We start from the raw sequence: 14,718 nt of genomic DNA, 5'->3' as shown, positions 1-14,718 counted from the left end.
CTGATCATCCTCTTAAGAAAAATGAAATACTTGATATCTTTTATAATGGACTAACTGATGCTTTCAGAGACCACCTGGATAGTTGTGTTGGTTGTGTTTTCAGGGAAAGGACACCAGATGAAGCTGAAATTCTATTGAATAATATGTTGACTAATGAAAATAATTGGACACTTCCTGATCTAATTCCTGAACCAACTCCTAAGCCAACTCCGAAGAAAAGGGGTGTTCTATTTCTCAGTCCTAAAGATATGCAAGAGACAAAGAAATCTATGAAGGAAAAAGGTATTAAAGCTGAAGATGTTAAGAATTTACCTCCTATTGAAGAAATACATGGTCTTAATTTGCCGCCTGTTGAAGAAATACATGGTCTTGATAACCCGACACAGGTAGTAAAGGTAAATTCTCTCTATAGATATGATAAAGCTGAAATCCCTCCTACTAAGTTTGCTAGCCAATGTTTGGATGAGTTTGATAAATATATGGTTAAGCAAGAAAACTTCAATGCTTATTTTGATAGAGAATTAAAACGCAATGCTTATATAATTGAAAATTTGAGTGATTATATGGCTAATGTTAAAGGTAAACTTAAACTTATTAGTAAACATGCTTCTATGGTTACCACTCAAGTAGAACAAGTACTTAAAGCTCAGAATGATTTGCTCAATGAATTAAATAGTAAGAAAAATGATAATATTGTTAGATTTATGACTAGAGGTGGTAAAATGACTCAGGAACCTTTGTATCCTAAGGGCAATCCTAAGAGAATTGAGAAAGATTCTCAGAGAAATAATATTGATGCACCTAATCCTTCTAAGAGAAAGAAAAAGAAAAAGATAGGACTTTGCATGCTTCTAGTGAACCTGTTGTAGACACACCTGAGAATCCCAATGATATTTCTATTTCTGATGCTGAAACACAATCTGGTAATGAACATGAACCTAGTGATAATGTTAATGATGATGTTCATGTTGATGCTCAACCTAGCAATGATAATGATGTAGAAACTGAACCTGCTATTGATCTTGATAACCCACAATCAAAGAATCAGCGTTATGATAGGAGATACTTTGTTGCTAGGAAGCACGGTAAGGAAAGAGAACCATGGGTTCAGAAACCCATGCCCTTTCCTCCTAAACAATCCAAGAAAAAGGATGATGAGGATTTTGAGCGCTTTGCTGAAATGATTAGACCTATCTTTTTGTGTATGCGATTAACCGATATGCTCAAAATGAATCCTTATGCTAAGTGTATGAAAGAAATTGTTACAAATAAAAGAAAGATACTAGAAGCTAAAATTTTCACCATGCTTGCTAATTATACTTTTAAGGGTGGAATACCTAAGAAACTAGGAGATCCCGGAGTACCAACTATATCATGCTCCATTAAAAGAAACTATGTTAAAACTGCTTTATGTGATCTTGGAGCTGGTGTTAGTGTTATGCCTCTCTCTTTATATCGTAGACTTGATTTGAATAAGTAGACACCTACTGAAATATCTTTGCAAATGGCTGACAAATCAACTGTTATACCTGTCGGTATTTGTGAGGATGTGCCTGTTGTGGTTGCAAACGTCACTATTTTAACGGACTTTGTTATTCTTGATATTCCCGAGGACGATAGTATGTCTATTATTCTTGGAAGACCCTTTTTGAATACTGCAGGGGCTGTTATTGATTGCACCAAAGGCAATGTCACTTTTCATGTTAATGGTAATGAGCATACGGTACACTTTCCGAGGAAACAACCTCAAGTCCACGGTATCAATTCTATTGGGAAAATCCCATCGATTATTTTTGGAGGTTTTGAATTTCTTCTTCCTACTATCAAGAAGAAATATGATATTCTTATTGTTGGGGGTGTGCATATCCCCGTTGAGGTAACCTAGTGTTATTCGAAAATTCTTTGGTTCCATGTTATTCGGAATGAGTTTGTTAACAAGACCTGATCAACCTTATTAGTGGGTTCCTTTTGATGAGCATGAGATGGATGAATTTAGAAAATACAACTCTATGTACCCACTTTTTACTTTTTGTTATTTATATTAAATAAAGCAAAAAATAGTAATTTCTGTCTGTTTTCTGAATTATCCAAGCAATAAAAAATACCCTGAAAATAAAGTTCTCCAAATGCCCTGAAATTTAAATATGATTTTTTCTGGAATATTTGAGAATATCTGGCACTAAAAACACAACAGGGGGAGCAAGCACCTAGCCACGAGGGTGGAGGGCGCGCCCCCTGCCTCGTGGGCCCATAGTGGCTCTCCTCCACTTATTCCAGCTACCACACACTCCTTCTTCCTCCCACAAACATCACTAGCCAGCTCAAACTCGAGTCCAAGCTGATATTGCTGCCATTTTCGATCTCCTTGCTCAAAGCACCTCTCACAAAACTGCTTTGGGGAATTGTTCTTTGGTATGTGACTCCTCCAATGGTCCAATTAGTTTTTGTTCTAGTGCTTTATTCATTGCAAATCTTTGCTGCTTAGGTGACCCTCTTCTTGAGCTTGCATGTCAGATTTATGTGGTCAAAAGTAGTTTTGATGCATGATATTGCCTCTAGGCACTTGTAGGAGTAGTTGTTATCAATCTTGTTGAGTTTGGTTCACTTTTATTTTGAAGTTACTAAAAATTTCATAAATTTTCAGAAAAATATGAAGAGATTTTTGAGGGGCTCATCGAGTCGAAGCTCGAAGGATAAGCAAAGTGAGGAGGATAAGAGGCCCAAATATAATCTCCCTCGCACCGCAGAAGTTCGGCCATGTGAATGGCCTTGTGATGATTTCTTGAGAGCAGCCGGGATTTATGATGATTTCTATGAATTGGCTGAGAATGCAGGCCTCACCGCCTTCCTCCATGACCAACGCGAACAATATCTCTTACTCACCAATATCTTTGTGCAAAACTTTCATTTTCATGCTAGGAGCTCACTACCTACGGTGGAATTTTATTTATATGATGAGCATAAGGAGATGTCACTTCGTGATTTTTGTCGGGTTTGTTTGATCCCTTTTGAGGGTAGTGTAGAGGAACCACATCGTGACAATGTGGATGGGTTTGTTGATACCATTGTTGTAGGGGAAACGAGGAAGGTTTCCGACGCACGAATTACTAGCATACACTTTCCTGTTTTATGCTACTTTGCTATATTTGCTAGTAGATGCTTAATTGGGCGCGGAAAGTGTGGAAACCCGAGTGCCCCTGATATTGTTATTTTGTGCCATGCCTTATTTCGTGATGGCACATTTAGTTTGGGCGCTATTGTTGCAAAGTTGTTAAATCTTAACCGTACTAAGGGCCATGTCCTTGGACACATCTTCGCCTCGCACCTCGCTGCATATTTTAACATACCTATTAGGCATTATGAGAAAGAAGAAAAATTGCTACCTCCTGTTTATCTAGATTATAAGAGTATGGTAGCACATGATTTTATTGTTAAGAATAGAGAAAAGGCGCTTAAGTACAAATTAATATTTGGTAAAAATCACCCTGAGACTATTACCTTGCCTGCTTCTTCCTTGTTTGGTTTATCTGCAGGCAAGTACCTTGTTCCGTTGGAGGCCATTCACGCCTACCGGAACCCTACATCAGCTACAGAGCCAGAGTCGGAACCACAATTTTATCCTCCACGACAATCTGATTACTAGTGGGATCCAGAGATGATTGCCAGCCAGTGGCAATCTGAGACTTCTTCACAGTACGACCCCAACTATTACTATGGATATCCGCCAGGCCAGCCGTGGCCATAGACCAACTTAGGCCCAAAAGCCTAAGCTTGGGGGAGTACGTATTTCTCACCGACATTACATTTATGTTCACACACTCATGCTAGTTGTCGGTGCTCATACTTTTTCACTGTATCATCCATGCTAGTTTATTTTCCTTTTTATACTTTCTTCTTGTGTGTTTGATAAACCTTAAGAAAAACAAAAAAAATTAGTTGTAGCTTTTAATTAGTTTACTTTTCATGCTTGTAGTAGTAACTAAAAAGAAAATCCAAAAATATTTCTCGTTCTTCTTTTGCTTGTTGAGAGTTTTCCCGTGTAAATAGTTTTATTTCTTTTTCTTTGGGGGTCGAGAGGAGAAGACCATAATTAAAATTTTAAAGTGGCTCTAATATGCATTATTGTTGATCTAACAAAGAGCCCATATTATCTCGTCTTCTCTCTTGAATTGAATGCTTGCAGATTCCAACTTAGTCCAATGCACGTGCACTATTATTATTACCCACACTATTCGGTCGTGCAAGTGAAAGGCAATAATGATGATTATATGATGAACTTATTGAGATGAGAAAAGTTGGTATAAACTCGACCTCTCTTGTTTTTGTAAATATAATTAGTTCATCATTCCTGATTCAGCCTATTATGAATAAACATATTTGCAATGACAATTAAAGATTATAGTTGCTTATGCCATGCTTAATTAGCTAGGAGCTTATAATGGTTTATCTTGCGTGCCAACATGCTATTAAAATGGTTGTGATGTGGTATGATAGGGTGGTATCCTCTTTTGAACGATTCGAGTGGCTTGACTCGGCACATGTTCACGCATGTAATTGAAACAAAATCAACATAGCCTCTATGATATTTATGTTCATGGTGCATTATATCCTACTCATGCTTGCATTTGGTATTGATTAATTTTAATGCATGTTCATAACTGTTGTCGCTCTCTAGCTGGCCGCTTCCCAATCTTTTGCTAGCCTTCACCTGTACTAAGCGGGAATACTGCTTGTGCATCCAAGTCCATAAACCCCAAAGTTATTCCATATGAGTCCACCATACCTACCTATATACAGTATCTACCTGCCGTTCCAAGTAAATTTGTACGTGCCAAACTCTAAATCTTCAAATAAATATCCTGTTTTATATGCTCGAATAGCTCATGTATCAACTAGGGCTGTCCGTATCTTCTATGTTAGGCGGGTTATTCTCAAGAGGAGTGGACTCCGCTCCTCATTCACGAGAAAATGACTCGTCACCGCGATGCCCAGTCCCATGATTTATGCAAATCAAATCAAAATAATTGCAAACAAAACTCTCCCGGGACTGTTGTTAGTTGGAGGCACTCATTGTTTCGAGCAAGCCATGGATTGATGCTTGTTGGTGGAGGGGGGTATAAACTTTACCATTCTGTTTGGGAACCGCCTATAATGTGTGTAGCATGGAAGATATCGCAATCTCTCAGATGTTATGTTGACAATGAAAGTATGCTGCTCAAAATATTATTCATATCTATTTCAAAATCGAGCTCTGGCACCTCTACAAATCCCTGCTTCCCTCTGCGAAGGGCCTATCTATTTACTTTTATGTTGAGTCATCATCCTCTTATTAAAAAGCACCAGTTGGAGAGCACCACTGTCATTTGCATCCATTACTATTAGTTTACATTGAGTATGACTTGACTGGATCTCTTTTATGATGAATTACAATGTCTAGTTAGTCCTTGATCTTTAAAGGTGCTCTGCATTTATATTTTGCGGTCTCAGAAAGGGCTAGCGAGATACCATCTTATTATATCATATCATGATTGTTTTGAGAAAGTGTTGTCATCCGGAATTTATTATTATTGCTCGCTAGTTGATTATGCCATTGATATGAGTAAACATGAGACCTAAATGTTATTATGAATATGGTTAGTTCATAATCTTTGCTTACAACTTGAATGGTGGCTTTACATATTTACAACAACAAAAGCAAATAGAGTTTGTAAAAGTTTTTTTATCACTTTCAGTTTATCAACTGAATTGCTTGAGGACAAGCAAAGGTTTAAGCTTGGGGCAGTTGATAAAGTGTTGTCATCCAAGATTTATTATTATTGCTCTCTAGTTGATTATTCCATTGATATGAGTAGACATGAGACCTAAATGTTATTGTGAATATGGTTAGTTCATAATCTTCGCTGAAAACTTGAATGTTGGCTTTACATATTTACAACAACAAGAGCAAACAGAGTTTGTAAAAGTTTTTCTTTATCACTTTCAGTTTATCAACTGAATTGCTTGCGGACAAGCAAAGGTTTAAGCTTGGGGGAGTTGATACATCTCCATCGTATCTACTTTTCCAAACACTTTTGCCCTTGTTTTGGACTCTAACTTGCATGATTTGAATGGAACTAACCCGGACTGACGTTGTTTTCAGCAGAATTGCCATGGTGTTATTTTTGTGCAGAAATAAAAGTTCTCGGAATGACCTGAAAATCAACGGAGAATTATTTTGGAATATATAAAAAATATTGGAAGGAAGATCCACGTTAGGGGGCCGCCACCTGTCCACGAGGGTGGGGGGCGCGCCCTACCCCCTTGGCGCGCCCCCTGCCTCGTGGGTCCCCTGACGCTCCACCGACCTCAACCCTGACTCCATGTATTCACTTTCGGGGAGAAAAAACCAGAGAGAAGGATTCATCGCGTTTTACGATACGGAACCGCCGCCAAGCCCTAAACTCTCTCGGGAGGGCTGATCTGGAGTCCGTTCAGGGCTCCGGAGAGGGGAATCCATCGCCATCGTCATCATCAACCTTCCTCCATCACCAATTTCATGATGATCACCGCCGTGTGTGAGTAATTTCATCGTAGGCTTGCTGGACGGTGATGGGTTGGATGAGATTTATCATGTAATCGAGTTAGTTTTATTAGGGTTTGATCCCTAGTATCCACTATGTTCTGAGATTGATATTGCTATGACTTTGCTATGCTTAATGCTTGTCACTAGGGCCCGAGTGCCATGATTTCAGATCTGAACCTATTATATTTTCATCAATATATGAGAGTTCTTGATCCTATCTTGCAAGTCTATAGTCACCTATTATGTGTTATGATCCGTTAACCCCGAAGTGACAATAATCAGGATACTTATCGGTGATGACCGTAGTTTGAGGAGTTCATGTATTCACTATGTGTTAATGCTTTGGTCCGGTACTCTATTAAAAGGAGGTCTTAATATCCCTTAGTTTCCAATAGGCCCCCGCTACCACGGGAGGGTAGGACAAAAGATGTCATGCAAGTTCTTTTCCATAAGCACGTATGACTATATTCGGAATACATGCCTACATTACATTGATGAACTGGAGCTAGTTCTGTGTCACCATAGGTTATGACTGTTACATGATGAACCGCATCCGGCATAATTCTCCATCACTGATTCATTGCCTACGAGCTTTCCATATATTGTTCTTCGCTCATTTACTTTCCCGTTGCTATTTTTACAATCATTACAAAACACCAAAAATATTACTTTTGCTACCGTTACTTTTGCTATCGTTACCAATACTATCATATTACTTTGCTACTAAATACCTTGCTACAGATATTAAGTTTCCAGGTGTGGTTGAATTGACAACTCAGCTGCTAATACTTGAGAATATTCTTTGGCTCCCCTTGTGTCGAATCAATAAATTTGAGTTGAATACTCTATCCTCGAAAACTATTGTGATCCCCTATACTTGTGGGTTATCAGAGAGCTCCAATGCAATTTCGCATGCATATGACACTAGTCTAAATTACTACCTTCATAGTGCAAAGTAACATACTAGTAGTGACATAGATGACTTCATTTATTAACTTGTAGACTCATCTTGTCTTGAGAACCGCTATGTTATAGTAACATATTATGTTACCACTTTTAATTAACTACTTGCCACGTAAGCACAATTTTCTTGGAGTGCGCTATGTTACTAGCTAAGTTACTCCCACTATGACTAGGCTCATAGCGACTGATTCATAACGAACTAGATGGTTTAGTGTATAGAGTAAGACTCATATGCTAATTAGCCCCAAATATTACAGAGCTAATAACTGGCACAATGATTAAACACGCTTGTATGATGATTAGTCCTAATTTACCAATTAATATATTACTACTACATATATTAATATAGTATTAATACATAGAACATCGACTAAGCACACGAATTTTGCTGTGACCATGACAAGCTTGCTCCCATATATTTAGATAATTAAATGCAGCTCACATATATTTTCATATCGTAAGTTCAATCAGAAATATATGTGGAGTTGATTTTGATGTCTCTAATTTTTTTAAAATGGGAATTGTAATTTTTGGTTAACATGTATGCTTGTGAAGCTGAGATCAAAACCGAAGCGGTGAAAAGAAACATCGTTCTCTATAAGCCATCTAAAAATATTTTAACCTTTATGTAGAATTTTGCATGATCTTCTATTAATAGATGAAATGTTTTTTTATTAATGTTACATATTAAAATTCAAATTCTACCTTTTTCATGGTTCGAGTTAACTACGAAGAATGGTGTTAATTAATTTTTTTGTAAGAAATTGATAAATGTAAGGATTTCAGTTCTAAACCAATACTTGAAACAAGTGAAGAAACTGAAATACCCCACTTTGTCAATTGAACAATGCTAGGTGGAGAGAGCTGGTGTGATTATGGACAGGGTGCATGCTTTCTATATACTCCCTTCGTTCCTAAATATAAGTTTTTTTAGAGATTTCAATGCGGACTACATACGAAGCAAAGTGTGAATCTACACTCTAAAATATGTCTATATATATCTATATATAGTCCATGTTAAAATCTCTAAAAGACTTTTTTTGCGGGTGAAAATCTCTAAAAGACTTATATTTAGAAACGGAGGGGGTAGTTAACACTTCACGACCTGCCCTTAATAAATGAATACAGGTTGAGGTGTGCCAGGTGAAAATGTCATATATGTCGCCCAATATTGTTCATCTTCAACCTGACATTGAGAGGAAAAAACTGGCCATGACATCAAGCTCTACCCACGAGGGAAGGTTAGATGTTCGTTATCTTTCCTACGTTGGTTGGCATCCTAATACAGAACATGAGCTTGCAATGTCCACCGCCAGCTACGAGAGAGAGAGAGAGATGGACTCCAGGATAGCTACAATTCCACAACTCCACAACTCCATTTTTGGGAAGAGGAACTCTTAGATCTCCGTGAGCATGGACTAGAGAAACTAGCTGAGTGAGGGACGAGCTGCGGGATGGATACAATGAGGGCCTCTTTGATTCACAGGATTGTCAAAATGAAGGAATAGGAAAAATAAAGGAATAGGATGACATGTCTCATAGTATCCTACAAGATTTGAAAGAATGTTTGATAGCATAGGAAAAACAAAGAAATTCTACAAAGAGGTTTGAGTGAATGAAAATTTTCCTCCAAAATGTAGTACAAATGGATCATATGGAAAAATTCCTAAGGATGTCAATCCTACGAATCAAACGAGCATCACAGGAAAATTTTCTAAGGGTTTAAATCCTCCAAAAATCCTATGCAATTCCTTTGAATCAAAAGAGCCCTGAATGGGGAGAAAATGCATGAGGTGGTGCACGTAAATGAGAGATTAGAGGCTGTTTGGTTCTCAGCCTTAGGCTGCCACGTCTAACCTTAGTCATGCTATAATACCTCAGGCATGTATTTAGTTTATTGCCATATTTGTGACTTGCCACACTTTTTTAGTTATATAGCCCACAAGTTATATACTTATTTTTTTGCCCAATTTTGTCATACTTGTGATGGCCATTTTGTTAGCCACACTTTTTATGGCAGCCACACTTTGCCTAAAATTAGTTGTGGCAAAGTTGGGGTTGTTTGGTTCTCAGCCTAAGGTTGCCACGCCTTACCTTAGTCATGCCACAATATTTTAGACATGTGTTTGGTTTATTGCCACACTTTTTTAGTTATATGACTCATAAGTCATAGGCTTATTTTTTTGTCAAATCCTACCACACTTGTGGTGACTATTTTGTTAGCCACACTTTTTATGGCAGCCACACTTTACCTAAGGTTAGTTATGGCAAAGTTAGTCATGAACCAAACTTCTCTAATCAATATCATGGATTAGTGTAGTTATTGTGAAGGGCGATGATAGGCGTCGGCGCACCGGCCCAAATTGGAGCCGGTCCACACGCCACCACACGATTAGGCTTTTTTAAACCATACAATGCGGTATCTTCGACCACCTCACAGCAAAAAACAAAAGCAGCGAAAAAAAAGAAAAGGGAAGAGAGACCAGTGCCATCCCCGGCTCGACGCTTCCAAATCTCAAAAGTAGTCTTTGCCCTACTGTCGGGGCCGTGGCCGACGAGCACTGGCAAAGTCCCTTGCTCGTGACCGCCGGGATTGCAGCACGACCGTGGATGTAGCTCTGACACCAGCCGGTTCCAGCACATGGTCGCCATGGTTGCAACATCCTCGTGTCCTCGGCTCCGGCTCGCCACCATCGTCACCTAGCACCGCCGGCTTCTAGCAAAACAAAAAAAACTATGGTGGTCAGTTGAAGCAAAAAAATGGCTGGTTCCAGCCAAAAAGAACACTGGTTCCAGCAAAGACCCACAAATAGCAAAACTCTAGCAAATTCGATTGTAGCAAAACAAAAAAGCGGTTCCAGCAAAAAATTATTTTGGTTCCAGCAAAAATACCACAAACAACAAACTCCAATAAATTTGATTGTAGCAAATCGAACAGCAGGTTCCAGGAACACTTTACTCCGGTTCCAGCAAAATGGGACGCCCGTTCCAGCTTGCCACCATACTGGTTCCAACACGGGCGACCCCAGCAGGTTCCAGCTCCGCCTGCTCGATGCAGCTTGCCCAAGCGTCGATTGCAGCTCCGCCTGCTCGATGAAGCTTGTCCAAACGTCGAATGCACCTCCGCCACCAGCGGTTGATGCTCTGGTAGCAGCCGGTTGTAGCTCGCCCGTCGGTGCGGCGCCGTCAGATGCAGCTCAACCCATCGTCGGTTGTAGCTCCCGGCGTGGCCGGTTGCAGCTCCACCGTCCGCCGTCCGTGGTCCATCCCTGGGACGAGAGGGGGCGTCAGGGAGCTAGAAGGACACCAGCGTAGCTATGGAGTAATAAGGGGGAAAGCTGGCCAGAGAGGGAGAAATAGCAGCAGTGGGAACTCTCAGGTGGTAGTGGGTCTCGCCAGAGTTAGGATCCGATGGCACGAGGCAGAGTTGCGCGAGCGGAGAGCAAGAGCTGAGGGTAGGCGATGTGCGAGCGGAGAGGACGAGTTGCGGGCTTTGTGTGGACGAGGGAAAGCGGTGATGGTCCGCTGGAGTTAGTGGAGATAAGGACGTGACGTATGATGGGCCTCTGCTTATTATGTATGTGCACGAGTACAGCGGCATGACCGGCCGAAAGTTCGGCCGGCGCGCCGCACACAAACGTTTACCTATTGTGAAGTGGGGCTTACTCACTTATCGACCGTGGATATATTAGGCCTATACTACACTGAAGGCCTATACTACACTGGAGCGGTGCTGAGAAATAGATATACGGGCTGATTATACAAATACTACACGAATCACGTGCGCATGGATGGAGGTGATTCCATTCTCAGATGGAACCATGTCCACTCATGATTATTAGGATATTTTCCCTCTAAAAATCGGAAAAGAAGAGAAGATTTTAAACGCCCTGTATTATCTCCCCCCAGCCGCCGCGAAAGCTTCCGCCGGCCGGCCGCCGCCGCAACGCCATGTTCCAACTCCGAGCGCGTGTCCTCTCTTTCCTTGTCCACTCACCACCCCGTCTCCGCGCCTCCCGCGTCTCTCCCCTCTTTGCCCTCCGCCGCAAGGCCCGCAACCTCTCCGCCACCACATCCGCCTCACCAAGCCCCTTCGCCGCCGAGGACTACCTCGTCGCCACCTGCGGCGTCCCCCGCGCCCAAGCCGTCAAGGCAGCGAAGAAGATCTCCCACCTCAAGTCCTCCTCCAAGCCCGATGCGGTCGTCGCCTTCCTCTCCGGCCTCGGCGTCCCCCGCTCCGACATCGCCGCCATCGTCGCCGTCGACCCGTGGTTCCTCTGCGCCAGCGTGGAGAGGACCCTGGCGCCCCGCGTCACCGAGCTGAGGGAGCTCGGCCTCTCGCGCTCCGAGGTCGCGCGCCTCGTCCCGCTCGCCCTCTGCTCCTTCCGCAGCAGCTCCCTCAGGGGCAACCTCGACTTCTGGCTCTCGGTCTTCGGCTCCTACGAGAAGCTCCTCAAGGCCCTCAAGATGAACTCCGGCCTCCTCGCCGCCGACCTCGAGAAGGTGGCCAAGCCGAATCTGGCCCTCCTCCGGCAATGCGGGCTAAGTCCCTCCGTCTTCTCGGAGCCCTTCATTTCCCGGGTGCTCGTCAGGACCCCCAAGAAAGTTCAGGACGCTTTGGTGCACATTGACAAGTTTGGGGTGTCGCAGAACTCGCGGATGTTCCTCTACGCGCTTGTGGCCTTCACCGTCCAGAGCCCGGAGAAGCTCACCGACAAGATCGGAGTCCTCGAGACGCTTGGTTGGTCGCAGGGCGATGTGCTGCTAGCTGTGAAGACGATGCCGGGCATCCTGACCATATCCGAGGAGAGGCTGCAGAAAAATGTGCATTTCCTCACAAAGGTTGCTGGACTGGAGATATCTTACATTGCTCAAAGGCCGGTGCTGCTCAAGTATAGCCTTGAGCGCCGCTTGTTTCCCCGGTACTGCTTGCTTAAGCTACTCAACACGAAGGGATTGCTGGATCTCCGATTTGATTACAATGCCGCCTCGCTGTCCGAGAAGAAGTTTCTTGGCAGGTTCGTGCATCCTTACAAGGAGAGTCTTCCAGGCCTTGCTGATGTTTATGCTTCTAGCTGTGCTGGGAAACTACAGATGGAGTTGCTATCAGAGAACACAAAAGAAAACTAGAGAATCTACCTTGCCTGTCCTGGGTGAGCACCATGGGATTGCCATGTTGGATGGAAAAAGTTAAGGTTTGTCATCCCCCTTGGTTCATTGGTGAAGTTCTGTGCAGTTTTTCTGTAAGTGATCCTTTGTAGTGTTATTAACTGATTAAAAAGCATGGCTACAGATTATCATCTTGCCAGAAATAGAGCGTGTAATGAAATTTCTGGGAATGATCATGCTTGACTTCATCTGCAGTCGGTTTTATTGTTTCTTGGGCTTTCACTGGGAAATTATTGTGTATTGAGATGCAACTTTACATCTGTATATCTGATTCTAAATGGGGAACTGCTAGGAATCAGCTCATGCGTGGGACGGAACATGTATGGACGGTGCATGAGTATTCTGTCGATTTCTTTCTATCAGACGTGTGATAGAAAGTTTTTTTCCCTTCTAAATGGTTGCATTTGGATTTTGATTTTCTCAGAGACATGCATATGAACATTTAGAAAAGTTATCGAGGTATTGGCTTCAGCTGTTCAAGATTAATTTTTAGGAACTGGCAAAATTATGTGCTTTCCACAAACCAAGTTGAAATCATTTAGAGCCTACATCACACAGTATAACTACAAACAATCAGAGATTCTAACATTATACAAGACGATGGAATGATTTTTGAAAATGGTGAGGTGCAATCTTGTTTTGAAGAGATATTAATTTTGTCTTGATGGGGCAATAATAGAATGAGAGAACTTGCTATATTTGGATAGTGTTCAAGCCAATAAGCCCAACATAACCTGGTGTGTGATACCTTACATGAATTATGCAGTAGTGACAACCGAGTTCTCGTTTCTGGTATGTTTTTCTCCTTTCTTGAAACAAACAATTGGCTGTAAAGATACTGATATTTTCAACATTTGTGGTTGTTATTTTTGGCTGAAATATCCTTTTTGTACTATCAAGATGTTATATATCAGCTCCTCAAATGGCAGAAGGTTTGCAGACCTCATGATAACAAAACAGATGGGTCAGAGTTTGTAATGGCGATATGACAATATATGCCAAACTCGGATACTCCACCAAACTGCCTATATGTATCTGTTGCATGGCGGTATGACAATATATGCCAATATGTATAATATACTATGGAGTATCTGCAATTTTGATTTTCAAAATAAATAGATAAATCCTAATACTCCTATTCTCCCTGGGCCAAAAACAGTTTGACAAAGTCCCAGTAGAAGCCCTAGCCAAATCCAGACTAAAAACCATAGCAAACCCTATCCATCCAGATCAAACCTGTTAACCCCAATTTTTCCTCATATATACTCGCCATATGACAATAGTAATCTGGAAATGCTGTGAATCTTTCACACTTGTTGCTTTGAAAGAGCTGAGAACAGTAGCAAGCTGCTTTTTATGATGATAATTTTGGAGTATTTTGACAGGAAAATATGCAAGACTGTATAGTGACATATGAAAATAGTACACCTGCAGATTAATTTTTTCTAAATGGAGGGGGAAGTCAGTGTTTGGGTTTAGAAAAACTCCATGTATCGCGTTTTGCAAAGTGGCTGAAGTTTTAAGTTTTCTGTAAAGGCCTCTGAAAATTCGCAATGCCCCGCACTGATAAGTATTGCAAAATGAAGACTGAGATTCGCTCCCCTTATATTCAGAAGAAAAACTAAGGGTGTAAGGGGGGTTATACTACATTGTATGATTTGAAGCTTGATAGTCCTCTAGTTATTGTACTGGTGCGGTTTGCCTAGTTTCAGCTCATTCGCATGAAAAATCTAAATTTCGCGGCAGATGAATGTCTTCGCCAGGAATGGTTTTCTAGAAGCTGGAAACCTGAAGGTTACAATATCAACTCTCTTTTTTTACCGGGTTATCTCTACTCTGAACTTTAGTTTGATTATCTGGAGGCCAGGCTATAAATTAACAGCAAGTGAGTGGCCATATTATTTGATTGTATTTTTGTATTACAAAATATATTTCCAAAATTCCATCTTAAGTACTTATTGCTAAACGTCTTCTTTAAACCAATGAATATCTATAGGTTGAGCTAGCAGCTACAAACAATCATA

The 14,718-nt window shown here is 41.3% G+C and overlaps 1 protein-coding gene across 1 annotated transcript; it reads left to right on the top strand.

Moving 5' to 3' along the window:
* Positions 1-11,338: 11,338 nt before the first annotated feature.
* Positions 11,339-12,924, top strand: LOC123150939 (uncharacterized). Its single transcript, XM_044570737.1, has one exon. The coding sequence runs from the start codon at positions 11,477-11,479 to the stop codon at positions 12,653-12,655; it is 1,179 nt and encodes a 392-aa protein (XP_044426672.1). The 5' UTR covers positions 11,339-11,476; the 3' UTR covers positions 12,656-12,924.
* The last annotated feature ends 1,794 nt before the right edge of the window (positions 12,925-14,718 follow it).

Source organism: Triticum aestivum, chromosome 7A (genome assembly GCF_018294505.1).
Source record: "Triticum aestivum cultivar Chinese Spring chromosome 7A, IWGSC CS RefSeq v2.1, whole genome shotgun sequence".
Lineage (NCBI taxonomy): Eukaryota > Viridiplantae > Streptophyta > Magnoliopsida > Poales > Poaceae > Triticum > Triticum aestivum.
This window is presented reverse-complemented; position numbering and strand designations above follow the sequence as displayed.

Excerpts from the sequence above, each read along its gene's own strand:
- LOC123150939 (XM_044570737.1), top strand. The coding sequence starts at position 11,477 with ATGTTCCAACTCCGAGCGCGTGTCCTCTCTTTCCTTGTCCACTCACCA.